A 20,099-nucleotide genomic window follows, 5' to 3' on the forward strand; every position below is an offset into this window, starting at 1 on the left:
CTCTACACTAGATGCCAGGAGCACTAATCTTTCTAACTTGTGACAATCAAAAATATCATTGTCAAGTGTCCCCTGGGTGGCCAAAGTACCCCACCCCACCCCACCCCCTGCCTTGAGAACCACTGACTTGCACAGACACAAAATGTAGATGCAATTTCTAATGAAACATTTAGCAATTTTTTTCAAGATCTTGAAGACCAACATCTTCATGCATGAAATATGCACCATAGATAGCACGTTCACAGCATATCAAAGGCTGGTAATGAAATGGATGCATCTATCCACTTTTTCACTGTTGCACTCATGACATTAAGTTGTGTGTGTGTGTGTGTTTCGTTATTGTTAATCCTCACCTTACGACATTTTTCTATTTATTTATTTATTTTATTTTATTTTTTTACACAGAGTGGAAGGGAAGGGGAGATACAGAGAAAAACATCCATGTAAAAGAGACACGTTGATCGGTTGCCTCATTCACGCTCCCCGACCAGGGCCGGAGATCAAGCCTGCAACCGAGGTACGTGACCTTGACCGGGAATCAAACTTGCGATCCTTCAGTCCGAGGCCTGAAGCTCTATCCACTGAGCCAAACCTGCCAGGGTAAGTTGGGTTTTCTTTATATCAGATCTAAATGAGCAAGTTTTCAATTTGATAAAGATAAAAATGCCAGATATGTACACAATATACCAACAATAACAGGTTACTGCAGACATCTAGCAATTACCTGTGATTCATTTTGGGGCCTATGGAGTTTTTCTTTTAATTCCTGGGCATACTCTCAGCAGTTGGAATCTAGTCTGGGGGGTAGAATGAAATATTATTTTCTTTATTTCTCAGCAGCTGGAAGAAAAATGACTGTTTACCTGAGCTCTATTCTCAAACCATGTGGGGTGGCCCTGGGGCTATATTGTCACCATTGTTTGTCTATATGTTTTATGATCTGGGTCTGAGAGTGCTTCAGGGTTGCCGCAGCAGTTTTGAGACCTGAGAAATCATAATTAATTTTGAAATACCCTGTCAAAATAAAATTCTTTTCTGACTCAACAAACATTTGTTGCAAGCACAACATCAAGAATTTTCTGTGAGGATGAAAATTTCAAAAGTTAGGACTCAAAGAAACAGATTTATGAAATATTATGCTAGAGTGACAAATTAAAGATGTGGTTACAAATATAGACATTTGGTTTGTTAAGATAAATTAAATTATTTAAAAAATACCTGTTATATAATAGAAATTCAGGAGATCCAAACTTCCATTCTGATTCTGGAAACTAGACCTTTGATTTTGAGAAGGGGAAGAGAAAATGATTTTTTAAAAACTATTCTGTGGGCCAGGGACTCTTCATATATTCTACCAGCTACTCTATCATACTATTTCTAGTCACTTAACTCCCCTGTGTCGAATCCCTCACCTTCAAATGAGGGTGTTGGACCTGGGCCATGATTCCTTAATTGAGAATCCTTGCATAGAATTCAGGGTGGTCTTTGAATTCCTTAAAACTGTATGCAAATTTTTGAGTATATGTATATGTGAAATATTCGGTGGGAGATAGTCCAGAGCTTCCATTAGTTTCTCAAAGGGATTTGGATCCTGGAAAAGAAAGAATCAATTTACTTAGAACAAACAGGAGTGTGTGTGTGCCCCTGAGAGTAGAAAAACCCAGGAGATTTGCAGGCATGGAGAACTCTAAATACATCTGATTGTATTCCTCAAATTCTTTGGGTATTATGTGCTAAAATAAAACTGTCCTCGAAAGTATGAGTAAGAAAGTCCCTGTGATAGAGGGCCAATTGTTCTCTCCTACCTCCTTCTTCTTAATCTCCATTCTTCATTTTCCTAAAGAAAGATTTACTGCCAATTCTCTCATAATCTTACTATGGTGCATTGCCCTGTGGTGATAAGAACCTCCACAATGCCAAACAGAGGTATATCTCTAAATATTCATGTTGGAGTTAAGAAAGTAAATGACTTAACTGACTAGATAACAATTTCTTTGTACCTTTCATGGTTTTCATTCAATCATATTGAAAGGGGACTTAATCACATTGTTATCTGATAAAGTATTACATTTTTAGATGATTGGTACCAATAATTTTCTCTACTGTATATTTCTTTCTCTATTTCATTAATGTCTACTCTTACCTCTATTATTTCTCTTCCATTTTCTTTGGGTGTAATATGCCGTGTTTTGTTGCTTTTTTTTTTCTAATTTCTTGGGCTATTTCAATCACCAGAGAACTGGGTTATATTACTCTAATATAATAATTTTCATTCCCATATACTTATCTAGCTACAAAAATTATTCAGTGCTAACATTCATGAAAATGAAAAGTGAAAGTAGATTTGACTCTAAACATTGTCTTATTCTAGCAAAAATATATACTTTTAAATCATTTACAGCAAGGATCAGCAAACTGTAGCCCATGACACCTTTTGTACTAGCCAATGAAGTGTTACTGGACCACAGCCATCTCCAATTTTTCATGTACTATCTACGGCCGCCTTCATGCTATGAACACAGAGTTGAGTAGTTGGGACTAACATCAAATGGCTTCAAGCCAAAATATTTGCTATCTGGTCCCTTAGCAGAAAAATGTTTGCTAACCCCTGACTTAGAATCTAATAGTCACATAAAATGAACAATATTCAAATACATATACATATGTGTGTGTGTTGCTAAGAAGTAAGATTGGAAGATGAATAAACTACTATGAAGCATAAAGTATTTTACCTTAGGATAAAATTGTGTGGAGAAAGTGGAATTAAAATACATATTTAAAGAGGAAAAGAAGTTATGAACAATTTTCAACTGACAAAGAGCTAGTTCATGCATATGTCAGTTTTGCCATAAATTGCATTTCTGCAATAAACACATTCTTGGCTGTGGTATATTACTTTGTGCATATATCCATGGATTTATGCTGCCTAGATCATTGTGTTTCCTGACTAGAATATTACTTAGAGTCTTTTCTCAGCATATTCATGTTATTTACCATTTCTTTCAAAGCACATGATGTACATTTGTTCCTATTGTAGACGTTTAGTATTGTGGGTACAAAGGAGTATAGAGTAAAATTGTTTCTTGGTCTCATGCTGGCTTTCCTCCTTATTAACAGTGTATCCTTGAGCCACTTTCTCAACTTTTCTAGACTGAAGTTCCTAATCTTTAAAATAGAGATAACAATAATGCCTATTCATAATATTATTGCAACTGTAGTCAGAGACAATATATGTAAAGTACTTGGCAGAGTGCTGGGCTGCATATGTTTCAAGGGACCTGGCGTATATAGCATACTGTTCTTAATATGTTTGCTCCCCTTAGCGCTGTGTGTTTTAACCAAGGTCACCTCTCCGAGAAAGGTTGTTTCCCCAGGTAGGAATTTTTCCCTGAAGTCAGGGAGGGGATGAAACTCCTTAACTAAGTGCCAGGCGGGTAGTTAATCACTACAAACAATCATGCTTAAGCTACATAATCTTTACTCCCTGGAATGGAGATAAGAAACGCCCTAACCTTTGTAATAGAAATTGACAGGATTAAAATCAACTGGTATAAATACGGATGTAACAAGACAATAAACAGCAGAGCCTCTCTGGAGATCAAGACCAGAACTTGGCTGGAGATCCTGGCTAGGCTGCTGATCAACTGAACGCTGTCTCACTGGGAGTAACCTTAACTCCAATTCTGCTAGTAAGCATATGCGTTAAAAGATTAATACAAAGTCTTTTTTCTTTAGACTCAGTATGACCCATCCTGTCAATCTAAGTTTTGTACTAACTACCCGCTTACCCTACTTATCCTCTATAGGGGGGGTCTGAAGCGCCCTACGGTGCAGTCCTATCCGTCCCAAGTACGGGGGGACTTACCTAAGGGAACCCTGTTCGGGCGCCAGATGCCGGGGTCCAGCCCCAGCAGGTCCAGGGGTCCCCAAAGGTGTAGACGGAGTCGGCAAAGAAGGAAGGACACGGAGACAGCGTTCAGTTGATCAGCAGCCTAGCCAGGATCTCCAGCCAAGTTCTGGTCTTGATCTCCAGAGAGGCTCTGCTGTTTATTGTCTTGTTACATCCGTATTTATACCAGTTGATTTTAATCCTGTCAATTTCTATTACAAAGGTTAGGGCGTTTCTTATCTCCATTCCAGGGAGTAAAGATTATGTAGCTTAAGCATGATTGTTTGTAGTGATTAACTACCCGCCTGGCACTTAGTTAAGGAGTTTCATCCCCTCCCTGACTTCAGGGAAAAATTCCTACCTGGGGAAACAACCTTTCTCGGAGAGGTGACCTTGGTTAAAACACACAGCGCTAAGGGGAGCAAACATATTAAGAACAGTATGCTATATACGCCAGGTCCCTTGAAACATATGCTGTGCAGATGTTTCTTTCCTGCAGCGACTGTGTCAGGCAGCAAGGATGGACCGGCTTCCGGCACTGGGCCTATCATACACATTGAATAAGGATGAGCTGAGTTGTCTACTGCATTTGGATATGGTTTTTCCTGCCTGTGACGCTGACGGTGCCTTTGGGTTAGAACTCTTTGCCAATTCCATGCATATGCCCTTTGTTCCATGGTGAAGGAAATTGCAAAGCCCGCGAACAATAGCAGGCTCCGAACTGTAAGGCTCAAAACTCTCACCCAGCCTTGTCTTTGCTGCTGGTGACCTGGGAACCCTTCTTCAGAGCAAAAGAGGAAGAGACGATTATTTGGAAATTCCAGGAATTAAAAAGAAATGCATTTTGATTTTGATCTGAATTTCTAATGTTTATGGTAGTTGACATTTTAATCTGTTTCCTTGGTCAGAATTTCCCCCTGAGTGATTGCCTCAATGCTCTGCTTTATTAAACTTAGAGAATAACAATATAGTTGAAGTCTCATTTTACAAGATAGGAAATGGAGACATTGTGGTGAAATGATAACATTTTATAAAGGGAATCCAAATTATGGCTGCGTAGACATTTATGAATCTATAGCCCATTTAAGTATAAAGACCCGAGCTGAGCATGTTAAATTATTATGTAAGGTATTTAGTAATTATTATGCTGCTCGATAGGAGTGTAACCCCATCACTTTGCTATTGTATTTTATGTTTTTGATTGTAAAGATTATCTGAGAAAAGTTTCCGACCAAGCAGCAATCCTGAAGGTGGAGAATGCTCCTTTTGTGAGGCAGCATAAAGGCTCAGCAAAGACTTGGGTTTATCTTTTCCAAGTGCTGGCAGCCAGCGCTCATGGGCAACCGCTAGCTCAGAGTCGCAGTTCTTCATCAACCCCGTCGCACAGGGCTGCTGGAGAAATAGCCAGGGAAGCTGGGGATTACAGGTAGATTGCTAGAAATAGATGGATTTCAGTAAACAGAAGCAGAAAAGGCTTGACGTGCTCAGATGGTGTTATAGTTACAAGTTGCTCTAGCGAATGAAATTGAACGCTGGTGACAAAGCATTTACCAGAAAATAAATGTCAGAATCACTCCCTTGGGCATGTGACTGAGGATAGCATTTTGTTGTACCAGGCAGAAAACTTTCCTGAACTCAGGCTAATCCTAAGGCGTGTGAGACAGGATGAATATAAACAGCAGCTTCACATAGGGGTTAACCGCAAATGCCAAATGCTGACATACCCTGGGTGCATGTTCCTCTGAGAACATCAGTATTATCCTCGTTACTAACAGCCTCATGTGCTTGTTGGGTTGACCGCACGCCGTGCATTCTGGTTTGCTTGGGCAGGACTGGTTTATACTTGTTCTTGTGACCCTTCATTTTGGGACAATCTGAACTATATTTAATTTGAAGGCCTTATTTTGGACCAGAATAGTACTTGGTCAACACAAATACTTCTGAAATTGCTGAATTCATATAGAATTCAAATATTAGGCATAGGCAAACTCATCTGAGAAAATACTGAGAAAATGTTTATATAACCACATATTCTCAAAATTAAAGCTCTTTATTGATAGGATAAATTGTATAATGTACATAAGTTAAACATGTATGTTTACTTGCAATTTTTGCTGAGAAAAAAATTAAAGACTAAACAAAGAAACACAGCCCCTCTTGACTTCTGACCAAACTTTCCCCTGATTTCAGATGGATATCACATATAATATGTGACCCACATATTACTTTTCAGCAGAAGAAATGACCCTATCAAAAAAGTACTCTCAATGATTCACCATGGCATGTGAGAATCCCTTAACTGGATTTCTTTCCCTAACTCTAACATCCACTTAATGATGTATAATGCTCATTAAAATTCAAGGATCAGTTATGCTTGGGTAAACCACAAAAGTTACTTTTTAAGCCCAAATTCTCCAATTTTTTGAAAAGCAAATTTCAAGTGTCATGAAGCTTTGATGTCTATTTGTGGAATTCTCACAAGTAAATATCTTAAATTAAAAGCATACCTGTATATGTCATGGAAAATTATTAAAACCTTTAAAGTATTTATTAAAATGCAGCCAGTGAAGCTGTATTTTAGTTGATTTATTCTAAGATCCAATATGCAATGTACAACAAGGAGATTTTTTATTCATGGCCATTTGTTATAACTAAACATCAAAGTCTGATTAATATTAGCTGAAGATGAAAGAGTTCATTGAGTGTCAATATTTATACAATATTAAATTTTTTACTCATCCACATAGTTCGGCAAATGTTAATAGAAATTGCTATTGGGCATGATGTTCTCATTCTAGAAAAAAAAACTTATGTAATTATGGAAGAGAGAGACTTATGTAAATTATGGAAGTCCAAATTTATTGGCTGTCATTGACTACAAGCCTTTTATTCTTTTCTATGAAAAGAGAAAGAGATGTAAATTAAATGAAGTCTTAATTTATGTTAGTTGCTCCAAAGATACTTATCCAGTAATCAGTGAGAAATAATTTGGAGGCCCAAGAGCTGTGTGAGCATTTGATGAATGAATGTCTTAAATCACTTCTCTGGAGCCTCATGGAATCCCAGGGGTTCAGATCCTTTAGGGCCTGAACACTGTAAAGAGAGAGGCTTCATCTCTGCTTTCATGCCCATAGGAACTCATCGGTTCTTTTGTTTGCCTCTTTACCGAAAGATGAAACCCTTATGCTGTGCAACCACTCTCTTTGCACAGTGCACACTTTTCCTTTTCGATGCTCAGTCTCTTGCCTTCAGAAACTATTATAGGAGTTTATTAGAAAACAGCAGCCATTCCTACAGCAGCCTTATTGTAAACAGATCGCTTTCTGGGGGGTTTTCCCTTTAGGAGGCCCGTGTGCGGGACATGAGGCAATGCCAAGTCAGTGGCAGCTGGGAGCACACAGTCGCGTATACGCACCCTACCCAGAGCCTCCCACAGGCACCTGCCTTCATGTTTTTCTGCAGACGCAGACTATAATGTTCTTCAAAATGAAGGAGCAAAGTATTTCCATTGTTCTCTTTCTCTCTTTTTTTTTTTTTTTTTTTTACCCAGGCCTTCTTTTGGTTCTCCCCACACATGTATTTTCTCCAAAGAAAGAGGTAGCCATCTGACCCTTTGATTTATCCTATAATTCCCGATAGTGCTTCACCGAATAAAAAGTATTTTCAGGAGAACAGTGGGAACATTTTTTTTCATTACTATTTCTGAAGAAATGGAAAACTAGCCTAACATAATCGAGTGGTGGTTCTGTAGCAGTAAAGGTCTACCTGTCTCTCCTACTCATTTCTTTCTGGAAGCTTCAAAAGCAGAATTTTCTACTCCTGGTAGAGAGAAAAAGATGTGGTGTGTGTGTGGATATTCAATAGGATGACACTGTTAAATAATTGGGAGATCTAATCTTCTCTTCATTTTCTGTTCATCCTCTCCACCTCCCATTCACTAAACATGCCCACACGTACCAGTTCTGCTGAGCATTCAGAAGAGCATCTCCGTAAGGAATCATTAGGTACCACAGCCAACATCTGACTATGCTCATTTATCTTGTCCACCAACAGGCATTTAGTTCTTGGATAAAAATCCATTAGAAAAGAGTTGACTTTTCCGTCTTTAAAAAAACACCCCAATTCTTTTTCAAGTGGTGACACTCTAGCCATTAGAACGCCCTCCCCAAATGGGATCCTATCTTCTCTGTAGGAACAGTAGCTTCCTCCACATGGAACTTGGCTGCTCTAGCTCAGCTGGTCCTCCCACTGTCCCTGGGTGAGGCCATTTGTCTTGGGCTGATGATGTTTTCCAGGCACGCTTGACAAGTAAACAATGGTGTCGCTGACACGTTGACAGTCTGATCACATGCTTTGGTCCTGGGGAAACCCCACAGGGAAGAAAGTTATTTTACAGAAATCTCTTGTGAAGTAAGTGGTGGCTGGGAGCGAGATGTCTGAAGTAGATTGATGTTCAGTGATCAGATTTAGCCGGCAGTAGCAGCTGTGCTTAATCCTAAAAGAGTAGGACAGCCTTATAAAAGTGCCCAGGGAGAAAAACCCTGGGTCTAGGGCAGCGGTTCTCAACCTGTGGGTGGCCAACCTGTGGGTCGCGACCCCTTTGGGGGTCGAACGACCCTTTCACAGGGGTTGCCTAAGACCATTGGAAAACACATATATAATTACATATTGTTTCTGTGATTAATCACGATGCTTTAATTATGTGCAATCTGTAACAATGAAAATACATCCTGCATATCAGATATTTACATTACGATTCATAACAGTAGCAAAGTTACAGTTATGAAGTAGCAACGACAATAATTTTATGGTTGGGGGTCACCACAACATGAGGAACTGTATGAAAGGGTCGCGGCGTGAGGAAGGTTGAGAACCACTGGTAGGGTATATTGAGAAAGGAAGAACGTTGCCTAAGTCCTTCCTGAGTTCTGAATCCCACAGTTGCTCCCCTGTGTCATAGGCAGTTCCTGTTGCTCTCAGGGCCACCATGGTCCACTGGTCACCTTGCTTCTGGTTTCTTTCTGACATTCCTGGGAGCAGCCCCGTTCAGGGGATGTGGTTCCCTCCCCGGGAACCAGTGTGAGACCCGGTTGACTGTGTCTCAGCGTTCCACAGTTCCACCATGCTTTTATCTGATGCTACTGAGATTTTTGGCATAACCAGAAGGAATGAATTGGAAACAGGAAAACATTTAAGACTTTGTACGAAACATGATTTTCTCTATGTTCAAGGGGGGCGCGGGAAAGCACTGAAGTTTATGATCTCGCTAACTTTCAAGTCTGAGATGCTCCATTAGCACACCCTCTTGTTTTAATCTCTGCCGTGTGAATCCATCTTTCAGAAACTGTGCCATACTCACAGCATTATCTTGCTCAGGATCCATCATCATCTCAGCAGCACGTCTTTTAAAGTGTGGGCAAGTCTATCTAGAAATATTTAAAAAAAGAAATGCACGCACACACACGCATATATGTATGTGTATGTCTAAATAGTCTACTAATGTATATATAAATAGTATAGTATGTATACACACATACATGTATGGTCATATATATAGTGGAACATATAATTATGCACTATTATATGTAATATCCTATATATTATATAGTATATATTACATATATACTTTTAATAAATATGCAATTGTATTTGCTATTTTCAGGAGAAACTTAGGCATTAAATTGTAAGATGTTAAAAACTATAGATACCTAAAAAACTACAAAACATAAATATCCCTTTAGAACAGTGGTTCTCAACCTTCTGACCCTTTAAATACAGTTCCTCATGTTGTGACCCAACCATAAAATTATTTTCGTTGCTACTTCATAACTGTAATGCTGCTACTGTTATGAATCATAATGTAAATATCTGATATGCAAGATGGTCTTAGGCGACCCCTGTGAAAGGGTCGTTCGACCGCCAAAGGGGTCGCAACTCACAGGTTGAGAACCGCTGCTTTAGAATAAATTTTAGTAAATTAATTTTGATATTTTAAAATTAAAAACCCACAAGCCTATCTATTTTTAAAAATGTATATTCTTATTGATTTCAGAGAGGAAGGGAGGGGGAGTGAGAGACAGAAACACCAATGATGAGAGTCATTGATTGGCTGCCCCCTGTACACCCCACACCGGGGATCAAGCCAACAAGTACCCTGACTGAGAATGGAACCATGACCTCCTGGTTCATAGGTTGACACTCAATCACTGAGCCACACTGGCCATCTATTATGTCAAGGTCACAAACAACACTTGGATCAGCAGCTCCTACAGAATACAATGGGGAGAATAGAGTCAGCTGATGGCTAAATGTGTCCTATAAAAAGGCTTTTATAAAATGTAAACCAATCATTTTATTTATATGCTATGTCTACCACATAGTAGGGCAGTGATGGCGAACCTTTTGAGCTTGGCGTGTCAGCATTTTGAAAAACCCTAACTTAACTCTGGTGCTGTGTCACATATAGAAATTTTTTGATATTTGCAACCATAGTAAAACAAAGATTTATATTTTTGATATTTATTTTATATATTTAAATGCCATTTAACAGAGAAAAATCAACCAAAAAAATGAGTTCGCATGTCACCTCTGACACGCGTGTCATAGGTTCGCCATCACTGTACTAGGGGTTTAATAAAGACTTGTTGAATGAACAAATGAACTAATGAATGAAAGGACCCTCCTCTCCTATTCTAGCAGTAAATCTCTCTTTTTTTCTTCTTAAGATAATTAGATTTGGCTTTTGGTGCTTGCATTTTCTAATCCTAACTGATATAGAATTTAATTCCTTTAAAAAAAGTATCTTATTTTATGAGAAGGTGAATTTAATCAAAACCCAGTATTTGCCAACGGACAGAGTTTGTTAGTTATCCTTATCTCAATTGTGCCCTTGGGTACTAGTTAAAAGCCCTTCTCAGAAATGCAGTTGGATGATAATAATTCAGAATCCCATTTGAGATGTTTAGTGGACTTCCTTCTAATGCAGCTCTGTTGAACAGAAATATGATCTTCTCCTAACCCTGCTTCCTGCCTTTCTAATATTCCGAGGGAATAGCACACATAAGAACTTCAGTCCCCATGAATGCTGTCATGAGCTCTTCCTGCCACCTTTACCTAAACACTTTCTGGGGACCACGCCTCCACACATATCATCCCTTCCCTCTTCATGCCCGTGCTCTGGGAGTGGCCATCTCTGTGTGACAGTAAGAAGAGAGATCCCCCGGGAGGGTGGGGTGGAGGAGGGACTCCGCATCTCAGGAAGCACCAGGCACATGGCAAGTTGCCCAGCTTTGTGACTGAAGTGTTTCTGACCCAGTGACTAAACGGTGGGGGGTAGTAAAGCTGTCACACTCCCTATTATTATGTGGATTCTCCATGTAGTTAGTTTTATCTGTTGTACACTCAGAAGAAATGCCTTTAAAATGCTGCAGATCAACCTGCTATCATTTTTAAGTTGCAGCTTCGGAAATATGTACATCTTTTTTGTGTGTGTTTTGGGGGAAATATTTTAATGGAAATTGGAGAGATCATGATGGAACTTAAGTTTCAAAGGTCTAATGATTATTTATATACATGATATATTCTGAGTATTTTTAAGGGTTTTTATCTAAATGTGGCATATACACGCAGGTATGAATCAAACTTGTATGTACTGGCACTCATAGAGGTCATGTTTCCATGATGTGATTCTCTAACCTGGAGGCACATTTCAAGCTTTGAGCCTTTACCATTACAGTTATTGGGACTCTGAACCCCTGCTTCCATTACAAATCCTTCCAGCCTTCAAGAAGTTATTAAAAGGCTCAGTGGTAAATTTTCAAAATATTCCACCTTCCTTGAGGTCCCCTGTTCTCTGTTGGGCCATTATTTTCCAAAAATGGTGGTGGCCTTAGCATAACTTTCAGCATTTGTCTGAAGCCTTATTGATGGCAGTTGTAACTTTCATTTTCCTCACTAATGAGCGTTCTTGAAGTACGTCTAAGTTCTTTGAATGTGAGAGTTATGCCCTATTCTTTAGAAGAAGTCTACAGACCACTTACACACTCTGGTGTCCTGCACAGAGGTGATCCTTGATGGTCGTTGGTTGATTGATTACCATTAAGGCTGAAGTTGTGCTGTGTCAAGTGGCAGGCTCAAAGACTGGGACACTGAGTCTCAGTTCTATCAGCCACTAGAAAACCATAGTGTGAGTGGAGAAGGACTTACTATAGGTATTACATGTATTTTTTGATATTTTCTGTGTTTGTAGTAAGCGCCTCCTATGTGTCATCTGATTTAATTTACTCTTTACTACATTATTTCATTTTTACTAACAGAAAAACTTGGGCCAGAAGAAATGACTTTTTCATAGTCATAGTAAATAGAACAACATTACCTACCTAAATCTACATTCTGGGAGCTGAAAAGGAAAACCGGAAGATTTATATGTATGGGAGGAATTCCTAAAATAAGAGGAAGAGCAGGATATCTGTCTGCTGGGGAGTTAGCCTGGGTGGGGACATAGTTGTCATTCAATAGAGACCTGGAGTTCTAGAAGCTTAGAACTTTATGTCAATAGCTGGATCTTTAACTTAGAGTCCTAAGTTTTCTTCTTTTTGCTCTCTTTATTCTGATGAAGCCACATCAGGCAATTTGAGCAGCAGCATAAGGGAATTAGGAATTTCTCTGATCAGTTAGCATTTTACATCTTCTCATTGTTAATTCCACTCAAGTTAGGCATCCAAAGCTTGTATCAGAACAGTAGCCTTATTCCTGACCATAAAAAGCCATGCTTCCCTTACTAATTGAGGCCTTGTCCTCTAATTGCCTTGCTGAGGGAAATGTATTAGTATTCAGTTCTGTGTTTTCAGTTTGATTTTAGGAGTCTACTAGTGCTCCTTGAGGCCCTGTGGTTGGTGGATATGTCCTATATCTGCTCTGTCCAATATAGTAACCACTAGCCACATGTGGCTATTAAACATTTGAAATGTGGCTACTGTGCCTGAGGAATTGAAATGCAATTTTACTTAACTTGAATTAACTTGCAGTTACATTTCAATAGCCTCATGTAGCTAGTAGATACCATATTGGACAAAAGGGAATTGATCAATTTCAGGTCACATATCGGACGGCTTCTACTGAATTCTTGTCTCAACAGGGCTTATTCCTTTACAATCATGTCATACCTTCCTGCTATCATCTCACTCAATTAATTTTCTCTCTTATCACTTGTTATTCAACAATTACCTGCTTCCTTCTAGTAGAAAATTTAAAACTGCTTTATTGGAAAATCTCTTCATAGAAGCAATGTTTTTCCTCATTCCCCCCATATTTGAAAAATAAAAATAATAGTTTGTAAAAGCTGTTTCTTTCCATGTAATTATTAATGCAAGCAGTGTTTCCCAAAGTGTAGAGCATGTGCCCCTAGTGGCATGAGATATAATTTTAGGTGGTACAGGACGAAGCATTTACATAATTTTATTACTTATTTTTATTTTAATGACTATTGGGAAAATGTGATTAGCACCTCAAATGTATAATTTTAGGGATTATTATTGCTTAGCATGAAGCTAAAGTAGACCTTTGCATTTTAGGGACTCATTTAAAACAATATTAAGTAAATAGTAGTACAGGTGGTATGCAGATATGGCAAAACTTATTAATTTATTTAAAAATGACTGAACTCTGGGAAATGTGGCTGTTAACTAAACTTTTTGCATCAGCTCCATTTCATGCCACTTCCCATATGTGCTCTCAGCTTCAACTTATTCGCATCACCTGCAAACCCGCCGTGCACTTCTCCATCAGGCCTTTGTTTATTTGGCTGCTTCTGCCAGGACTGCCCTTCTGCTCTGGACCACTCATCCTCCACCACGTGAAATTCTACACGGACACCAACACCAGATCAAATCCTCACAGAAACCATCTATGCTCTTCTTCAGCTCTTTCGTAAAGTGAACTTGACCTACCTTCTTATCCTCGTTGTAGGTTATTCATTCTTCCAGTGTAGCACTTACCCCTTGATAGTTTATTTGGTTGTGTGTGGGTCTGTTTTGCTTTCTGGAACTGAGAATCCCTTCAAAGTAGAGACACTTTATTATCTTTGCACCTGGGAGTCAATTAAGTGTCCAGCACATAGTAAGTGTTTATGAAATATTTGTTAAGGGGCAAACTCGATTTTTAAGTTAAACTTAATTATGTGAAGTCACTTTGAACCACACACTTCCCCTTCTCTTACATTCATCACATTTGCAGGCAGCCTTTGGCCATACAAGGCCAGCAAATGCTCACAATGGCAAGTTCCATGTAGTAGTAGCCAAGAGGAAACACATAAAGATTTTAAATTTGTGAGGAACAAACTGCAAAGCTTTCCAAAGCTAAAACAAAACAATTTTAAAAAATAACTCATGCCCTTGCTATCAAATAGTGTTCATACAGAATTTTATATTCAAATCATGCATTATTAAAATATACTCTGCTTCACTGAATAAAAAAGATATTTTGGGGGGTTCAATTATGAACCTGCTCTATATCGATTTCTTTTACCAAATAATTGCTTAACTCACCTTTTTATTTTGCCTGGTTATCTGAATTACAAATATAACATTGCATAGCTCTTTGTTCTCAAGATATAGACCAGCCGTGGGCAAACTACGGCCTGCCCGTTTGAAATGAATAAAACTAAAAAAAAAAAAAAAGGACTGTACCCTTTTATGTAATGATGTTTACTTTGAATTTATATTAGTTCACACAAACACTCCATCCATGCTTTTGTTCTGGCCCTCTGGTCCAGTTTAAGAACCCATTGTGGCCCTCGAGTCAAAAAGTTTGCCCACCCCTGATATAGACAAAGAATATCTGAATATAATAAACTTTCTATAAGCCTCCTTCTGTGAATGAGTCATTTACTTATGCCTAGGACAGTAAAAATATACAAGATAGTCAAGATTTATAGGAACAATTTATGTTTGAATAAAATGTTCGCTACATTACTTTCTAGAAGCTCTTGACCTTTTCTTAAAGTGTTTTCTAGCTTGGGTAGGCAATATATTTTGTTCAGTAGAGATTTCCTTCTACAAGTATATCAGCTTTCCCCCTCTAACTTTAGATGAAGTCTGTCTAGTAGGTAGGGCTTTGTCAATATATATTGATTTCAGAGAGGAAAGGAGAGGGGAAAAGAGATAGAGAGAGGCATCAATGATGAAAGAGAATCACTGATTGGCTGCCTCCTGCACGCCCCACACTGGGGATTAAGCTCACAACCTAGGCATATGCCCTGACCTCCTGGTTTATAGGTTGACACTCTACCACTGAGTCATGTTGGCCGGGCTATCTATCATCTATCTATCTATCTATCTATCTATCTATCTATCTATCTATCTATCTATCATCTATCTATTTTTAACAGTACTTGATTTCTTGAGAATATGTAGGACAAATTTCTAAGTCCATTTCTTCATTGTCAGTCAATCATTTGACAAGTGCTTATTCCATGCCAGACACCAGACTAAGCGATGGGATAGAAGTTGAAGGAGACAAGGTGCTGTAGCGCACGGAGCCTGCAGCCTACAGAGGAACGCAGAGGAGCACGATGCTGGATGCTGTTCGGTGCAGACAGGGAGTGCAGTGATTGCTCTATGGGGTCATCTAAGGGGCCACAGGGTCAGGGAAGGCTTCCCGCAGGAGTGACTCCTGTGGCAGTTTGTGAACAATAAGGCGATGTCAGCTGAACCAGAGGAGGAAAGACCATTCACAGTGAGCGCTACCGAGGCACCTCTGGAGCGCCCTCTGGCGAGAACAGGACGCGCGCGCCCCCCGCCCCGGCCCCCCTCTCCCCGCTGCCGCTGCGGCGCCCCTCCCGCTCGGGGGTTCACTCTCGGGCTCTCACTCCGTGAGCCACGAGACCAGAGCGGGCACAGGCGCCGGAGACACTCGCCCAGAGGAGACCTGGGCACGGGGCGAGCCGGCGAAGCCGGAGCCCCAGCCCCTCGCTCCCCGGGAGTCTTCCGAGACCACGGGCAGCTCCGCGTCCCTGCGCGCCACCTGGCACGGCCACTTGGCGGGGCGCGCCAGGACTTGGGGAGCGTGTCGGGGAGAGCCAGGGCCGGCGGCGGAGCGAGGGCGCCCCGGGACTGGGAAGGAGTGAGCGGCGGGCTGGGCGGTGGCGGCGCAGCGGCCGTAGCCGGGGGTGCCTCCCCTCCTCGCTTCTCCGCCGGCAGGACCGCCTCCCCCGCCGCCACCCGCCTGGTCCTCCGCGCCTTCCCCGCCCGGACCCGGCGCACGATGTGCTGGGCTGCGTTCTGATCGCCGCCGCCGCCGCCGCGATGATCCCCCCGGAGCCGGCGCCGCAGCCGCCGCAGCCGCTGCCCGCCCTGCCGAACCATGTGGTGACCACCATCGAGAACCTGCCGGCGGAGGGCGGCGGCAGCCTGTCCGCCTCCTCCCGGGCCGGCGTGCGCCAGCGGCTCCGCAAAGTGCTGAACAGGTGAGCGGCGGCGGGCGCGGGGCAGGGCTGCGGGCGCGGACCCGGGAGCCCCCCTCGGCCCCACCCGGGGTCCCCTCGGCCCCCAGGGCGGACCAAAGGCCCTGGGGGACGGAGGCAGAGTGGCGGCCGGGGAGACAGAAGAGAACAGAGGGGCCCCGCGCTCGCCCGGAGGCCGCGGAGGGAGCTTTGTCCCAGACCCCGGAGCGAGCCTGGGAGCCCCGGCCGCCCGCTGGTCCTCGGAGTTCGGGGAGGGGCGGGGTTTGCCTGCCCGGGGCTGGGTGTCGCCCCACTCACGCCCCCGCTCGCGCGTGTTGCCTCCCTTCCCTTTCCCACTCACACCCCAGCTTGACGCTCAAGGGCCGGAGGGGACCCCGGGGGTGGCCGGGGCGGAGGCGGGAAGGCGTGGGGCTCCCGAATGGCGTGGAAGTCGCGGCCTCCACTGTCGCCAGCCCCGCCTGGTTGTCTCTGATCGCCCCCCCCCCCCCCCCCCCCCCCGCCACACACACACACTTGCCAGGGATGGGGTGGCAGCGACAGTCCTGGCGGGCAGGTGGAGGACCCACTTCTGCCCGACACTTCAGTTGCCACTGCCACTCCGGCTGGCTGGTAGCAGGGGAGGGAGGCCTGGATCCGACCCACGCAAAGTGCAGAAATGTTGCGGGAAGGGTGTGCGACGGAGGCGCCAGGGTATCGCCAAGCCGGCTGCAGCCGGAGGCAAACGCTGGCGCCCGCACTTCCAGTGCTGGAATCTGCGCAGTACGGGAACCCAGGACCAGGCGTGTCAGGCTGAGAACCTGGCTGACGGGAAGAGGGGGCCCCCTCTTGGCGCCCCTAACTCGGCTGTGATGTGAAAGGGACTTTTGCTACTTAAGGAACTTGAAGTGGTTGAAGAACTGACACTTAAACATCGCGTAGAGAATTGGTTTTGTGTGTCTTTATTTGGGTGCGTGTGCGCGCTGCCATGCGTCGGTAGGGGTAACTCTTAAGGTGGTTCTGTTCTTACAGGTTTCTGTGTGGCGCTGGTTTGGGTAATTGAGATTCTCCAAGAAATTGACATTGAGCTCTTTGAGGCTACAAGCTCTAGAGGGAGCACAAAATATGTGCAGAAATAGAAGCTTGAAAAACCTCTTTCTTTTAAGAGTAGGGTTTAATTTACTTATATCAAATCCAAACCATTCAAGAGTCCCCTGTGAAGACTGAACATGCATATTAGCTTCCTTGTGGGGGCTTCGTATGTTTCTGTTCATTAGCAAACAAGAAGACATTCACTCTGAAGGGAGACCTGGCTTGGTACTAGAAAGGCAAGCCTTCACTTCACTTTGGTTTGTAGCTTAGAATGACGCCTTCCAAAATATTACACTTAAAAGCTAATGAGCAGACAAAGTCAAGAGGATGCTGGCTCAGTACACATTATGTGGGTTTCCTATTCTTTATGATTACCTGTGCGTTTTTAAATTGTAAATGTCTTGGCATTAGCTGTTTAAAGTTTTAAGCAGAACATGCTAGTTATTCATTTCTCGCATCAAACTGAAAAATGGTGCAATGACTCATTTATCTTTGCTTGATTATAACGCCTTATTGATTCCGTGCAGGTTATTTCTTGATATTTAAGGAAGCTTAAAGTCCAGACTGACAAGATCACGGAAGTAGGAGTGAGGGGGCTTGGGTTGTCATCATTTCTCCACCACTAACTAGCCATGTGGCTTGGGGCAGAGCTGTTCATCAGCTTGGACCTCAGTTGCCAAATGGGTTTTGTAATCCTTTTCTTACCGCTCTTAACATAGTTTTGAGACTTGACACGAATTCATTTATTCAACTCATTTCTGTTGTCTGCGTTGGGTCTGGGGAAAATCATAAGCAAATTAAGCTAAGTCATGGTACATCATGGATAGACCTTTGTGTTTCATTAAGCCTTCGGTGATCTGTGATATGATTCTAACTATTCCTAATTTATAGAGGAGGAACTGAGGCCGAAAGGTTGGGTCCATAACATTTAACCACAGGTACATCTGTGAATGGAACCTTAGGGTTATAGTCTCTAGACTTCCACTAAAATATTTAATTGTCTTTCAGAGTTCTTCCGAGTGTTCAATATAATATTTTGTATTGAGTGAACAGTCTTTTCTTATCCTTAAAAGATAAGAAAATATTTCTTTTGAGGAGGACCACCTTTGAGAAGGAGACTGAAAAAAAATTAGAATACATGTACAAGCCTTGCTGGGATAATTTTGTTAGCATGCTGATGTGCTTGGCTTTTGAGCCAGGATTAGTTCAACAGGAGGCAGAGTTAGTAGTGGCTGCGGAGTGACTGGGCTCAGGAGTGTGGGGGAGAGTGAATTTCAGAGCTCCTGTGCCAGCGCTTAGGTGTGGTTCCTTCCTGGTTTGAACCATCCAGTTGTGTTGGGTAAATCAGTAACGATGATAAGGCTGGCTCTTTGTGGCCAAACCATAAGCATCTTTGTTCATATTCTAAAAGTTTACCATCACTTTTTCTTCTCCTTCTTCTCTTCCGTTTTTCCTTAATACGTCTGTTTCCTTTGCCTGCATTGCCCTGTCAATTCAGTCTTCTGGGCTTCAGTTGTTTCCTTTTGTCTACCTCTGGCATGCAACAACTTCGCTGCTAGCAGAGAGTGAGGCTGCAGATCTGGAGCCAATATAAAAACACGTCCCTCCAACTTTAGGCATGCCAATGTATAGTTGGCAGTGTTCTGTTGCTGTGAGCTGGCCAGTGGAGTCACTTCATTGTTGGAATGGGGCTTTGTACCACTGTTAGCTCTTAGACTCCCCTTGGGCCAAAGGGGCAGTGCTGAGAGCAGAGGATGATGGTACAATCAGATGAGGAGTGTTAGATGTGAGCAATGCACTCCTGGTGAACACCTGCTACTCGCCATAGTCTATAGTAATAGCTTCCTGCCAACCAAGAGGAAGACATGGAAACACATATGCTAGCTATATCACATCTACCTAGGAACAGATACAGAGAGAAGTACTGATTAATAATTAATTAAAAGTACTTGTTCTCAAGAAGCTTAGAATGAAAGTGTAGTGTTACCTTAATGAAATCTGTCTCACATTATCCTGCATCATTTATTTCCCCCCTCTTTAAAGGCTTGTAAACTTGGGAGGCTGCATTTTGTACATGACAATTGGGCATCTCCTCCCCCCCCCCCACACCCCATTCTATTCAAAATTGTTTTGGCAGTGAAATGCAAGAGATATACAAGATGACTTAAATGTGGGGACATTGTTACTTCCTCAGTTTCCATAGATTTAGAATAATCTATTGGTTTGAACAAGGAAAACATACGGTAAACTCTTCTTTAAATATTCCTTAGTGTAGAACAGTATTTATTACCCTGCCATGGGCAAGCAAGATATGACAAAATAAGAAAATACTTCAAGGGCGACATATGACGACCCTCTCACAGAAACTGCTGATACCTGTAGATTTTTTACAAACATACAGAAGCAGATACTGAAGTGTATAGTATCCAAATATTTTCTCCTCTAAAATGATTACTTAATGAATGGTTATGAAAACGGGTGACAGCTCCTTTTGTGTTTTTTTTTTTATATATTTTATTGATTTTTTACAGAGAGGAAGGGAGAGAGATAGAGAGTTAGAAACATCGATGAGAGAGAAACATCGATCAGCTGCCTCCTGCACATCTCCCACTGGGGATATGCCCGCAACCCAGGTACATGCCCTTGACCGGAATTGAACCTGGGACCCTTCAGTCCGCAGGC

The 20,099-nt window shown here is 42.1% G+C and overlaps 1 protein-coding gene across 1 annotated transcript in view; it reads left to right on the top strand.

Annotated features, from left to right (window-relative positions):
* Nucleotides 1–15,724: 15,724 nt before the first annotated feature.
* SLC35F1 (solute carrier family 35 member F1) overlaps nt 15,725–20,099 on the top strand; it is a 293,217-nt gene continuing 288,842 nt past the window's right edge. The window contains exon 1 of the mRNA XM_059700161.1: nt 15,725–16,352. Within this exon, the coding sequence (XP_059556144.1) occupies nt 16,192–16,352 (161 nt within the window). The 5' untranslated portion in view covers nt 15,725–16,191. The remainder of the gene's footprint in view (nt 16,353–20,099) is intronic.

This window comes from Myotis daubentonii, chromosome 6 (assembly GCF_963259705.1).
Source record: "Myotis daubentonii chromosome 6, mMyoDau2.1, whole genome shotgun sequence".
Lineage (NCBI taxonomy): Eukaryota > Metazoa > Chordata > Mammalia > Chiroptera > Vespertilionidae > Myotis > Myotis daubentonii.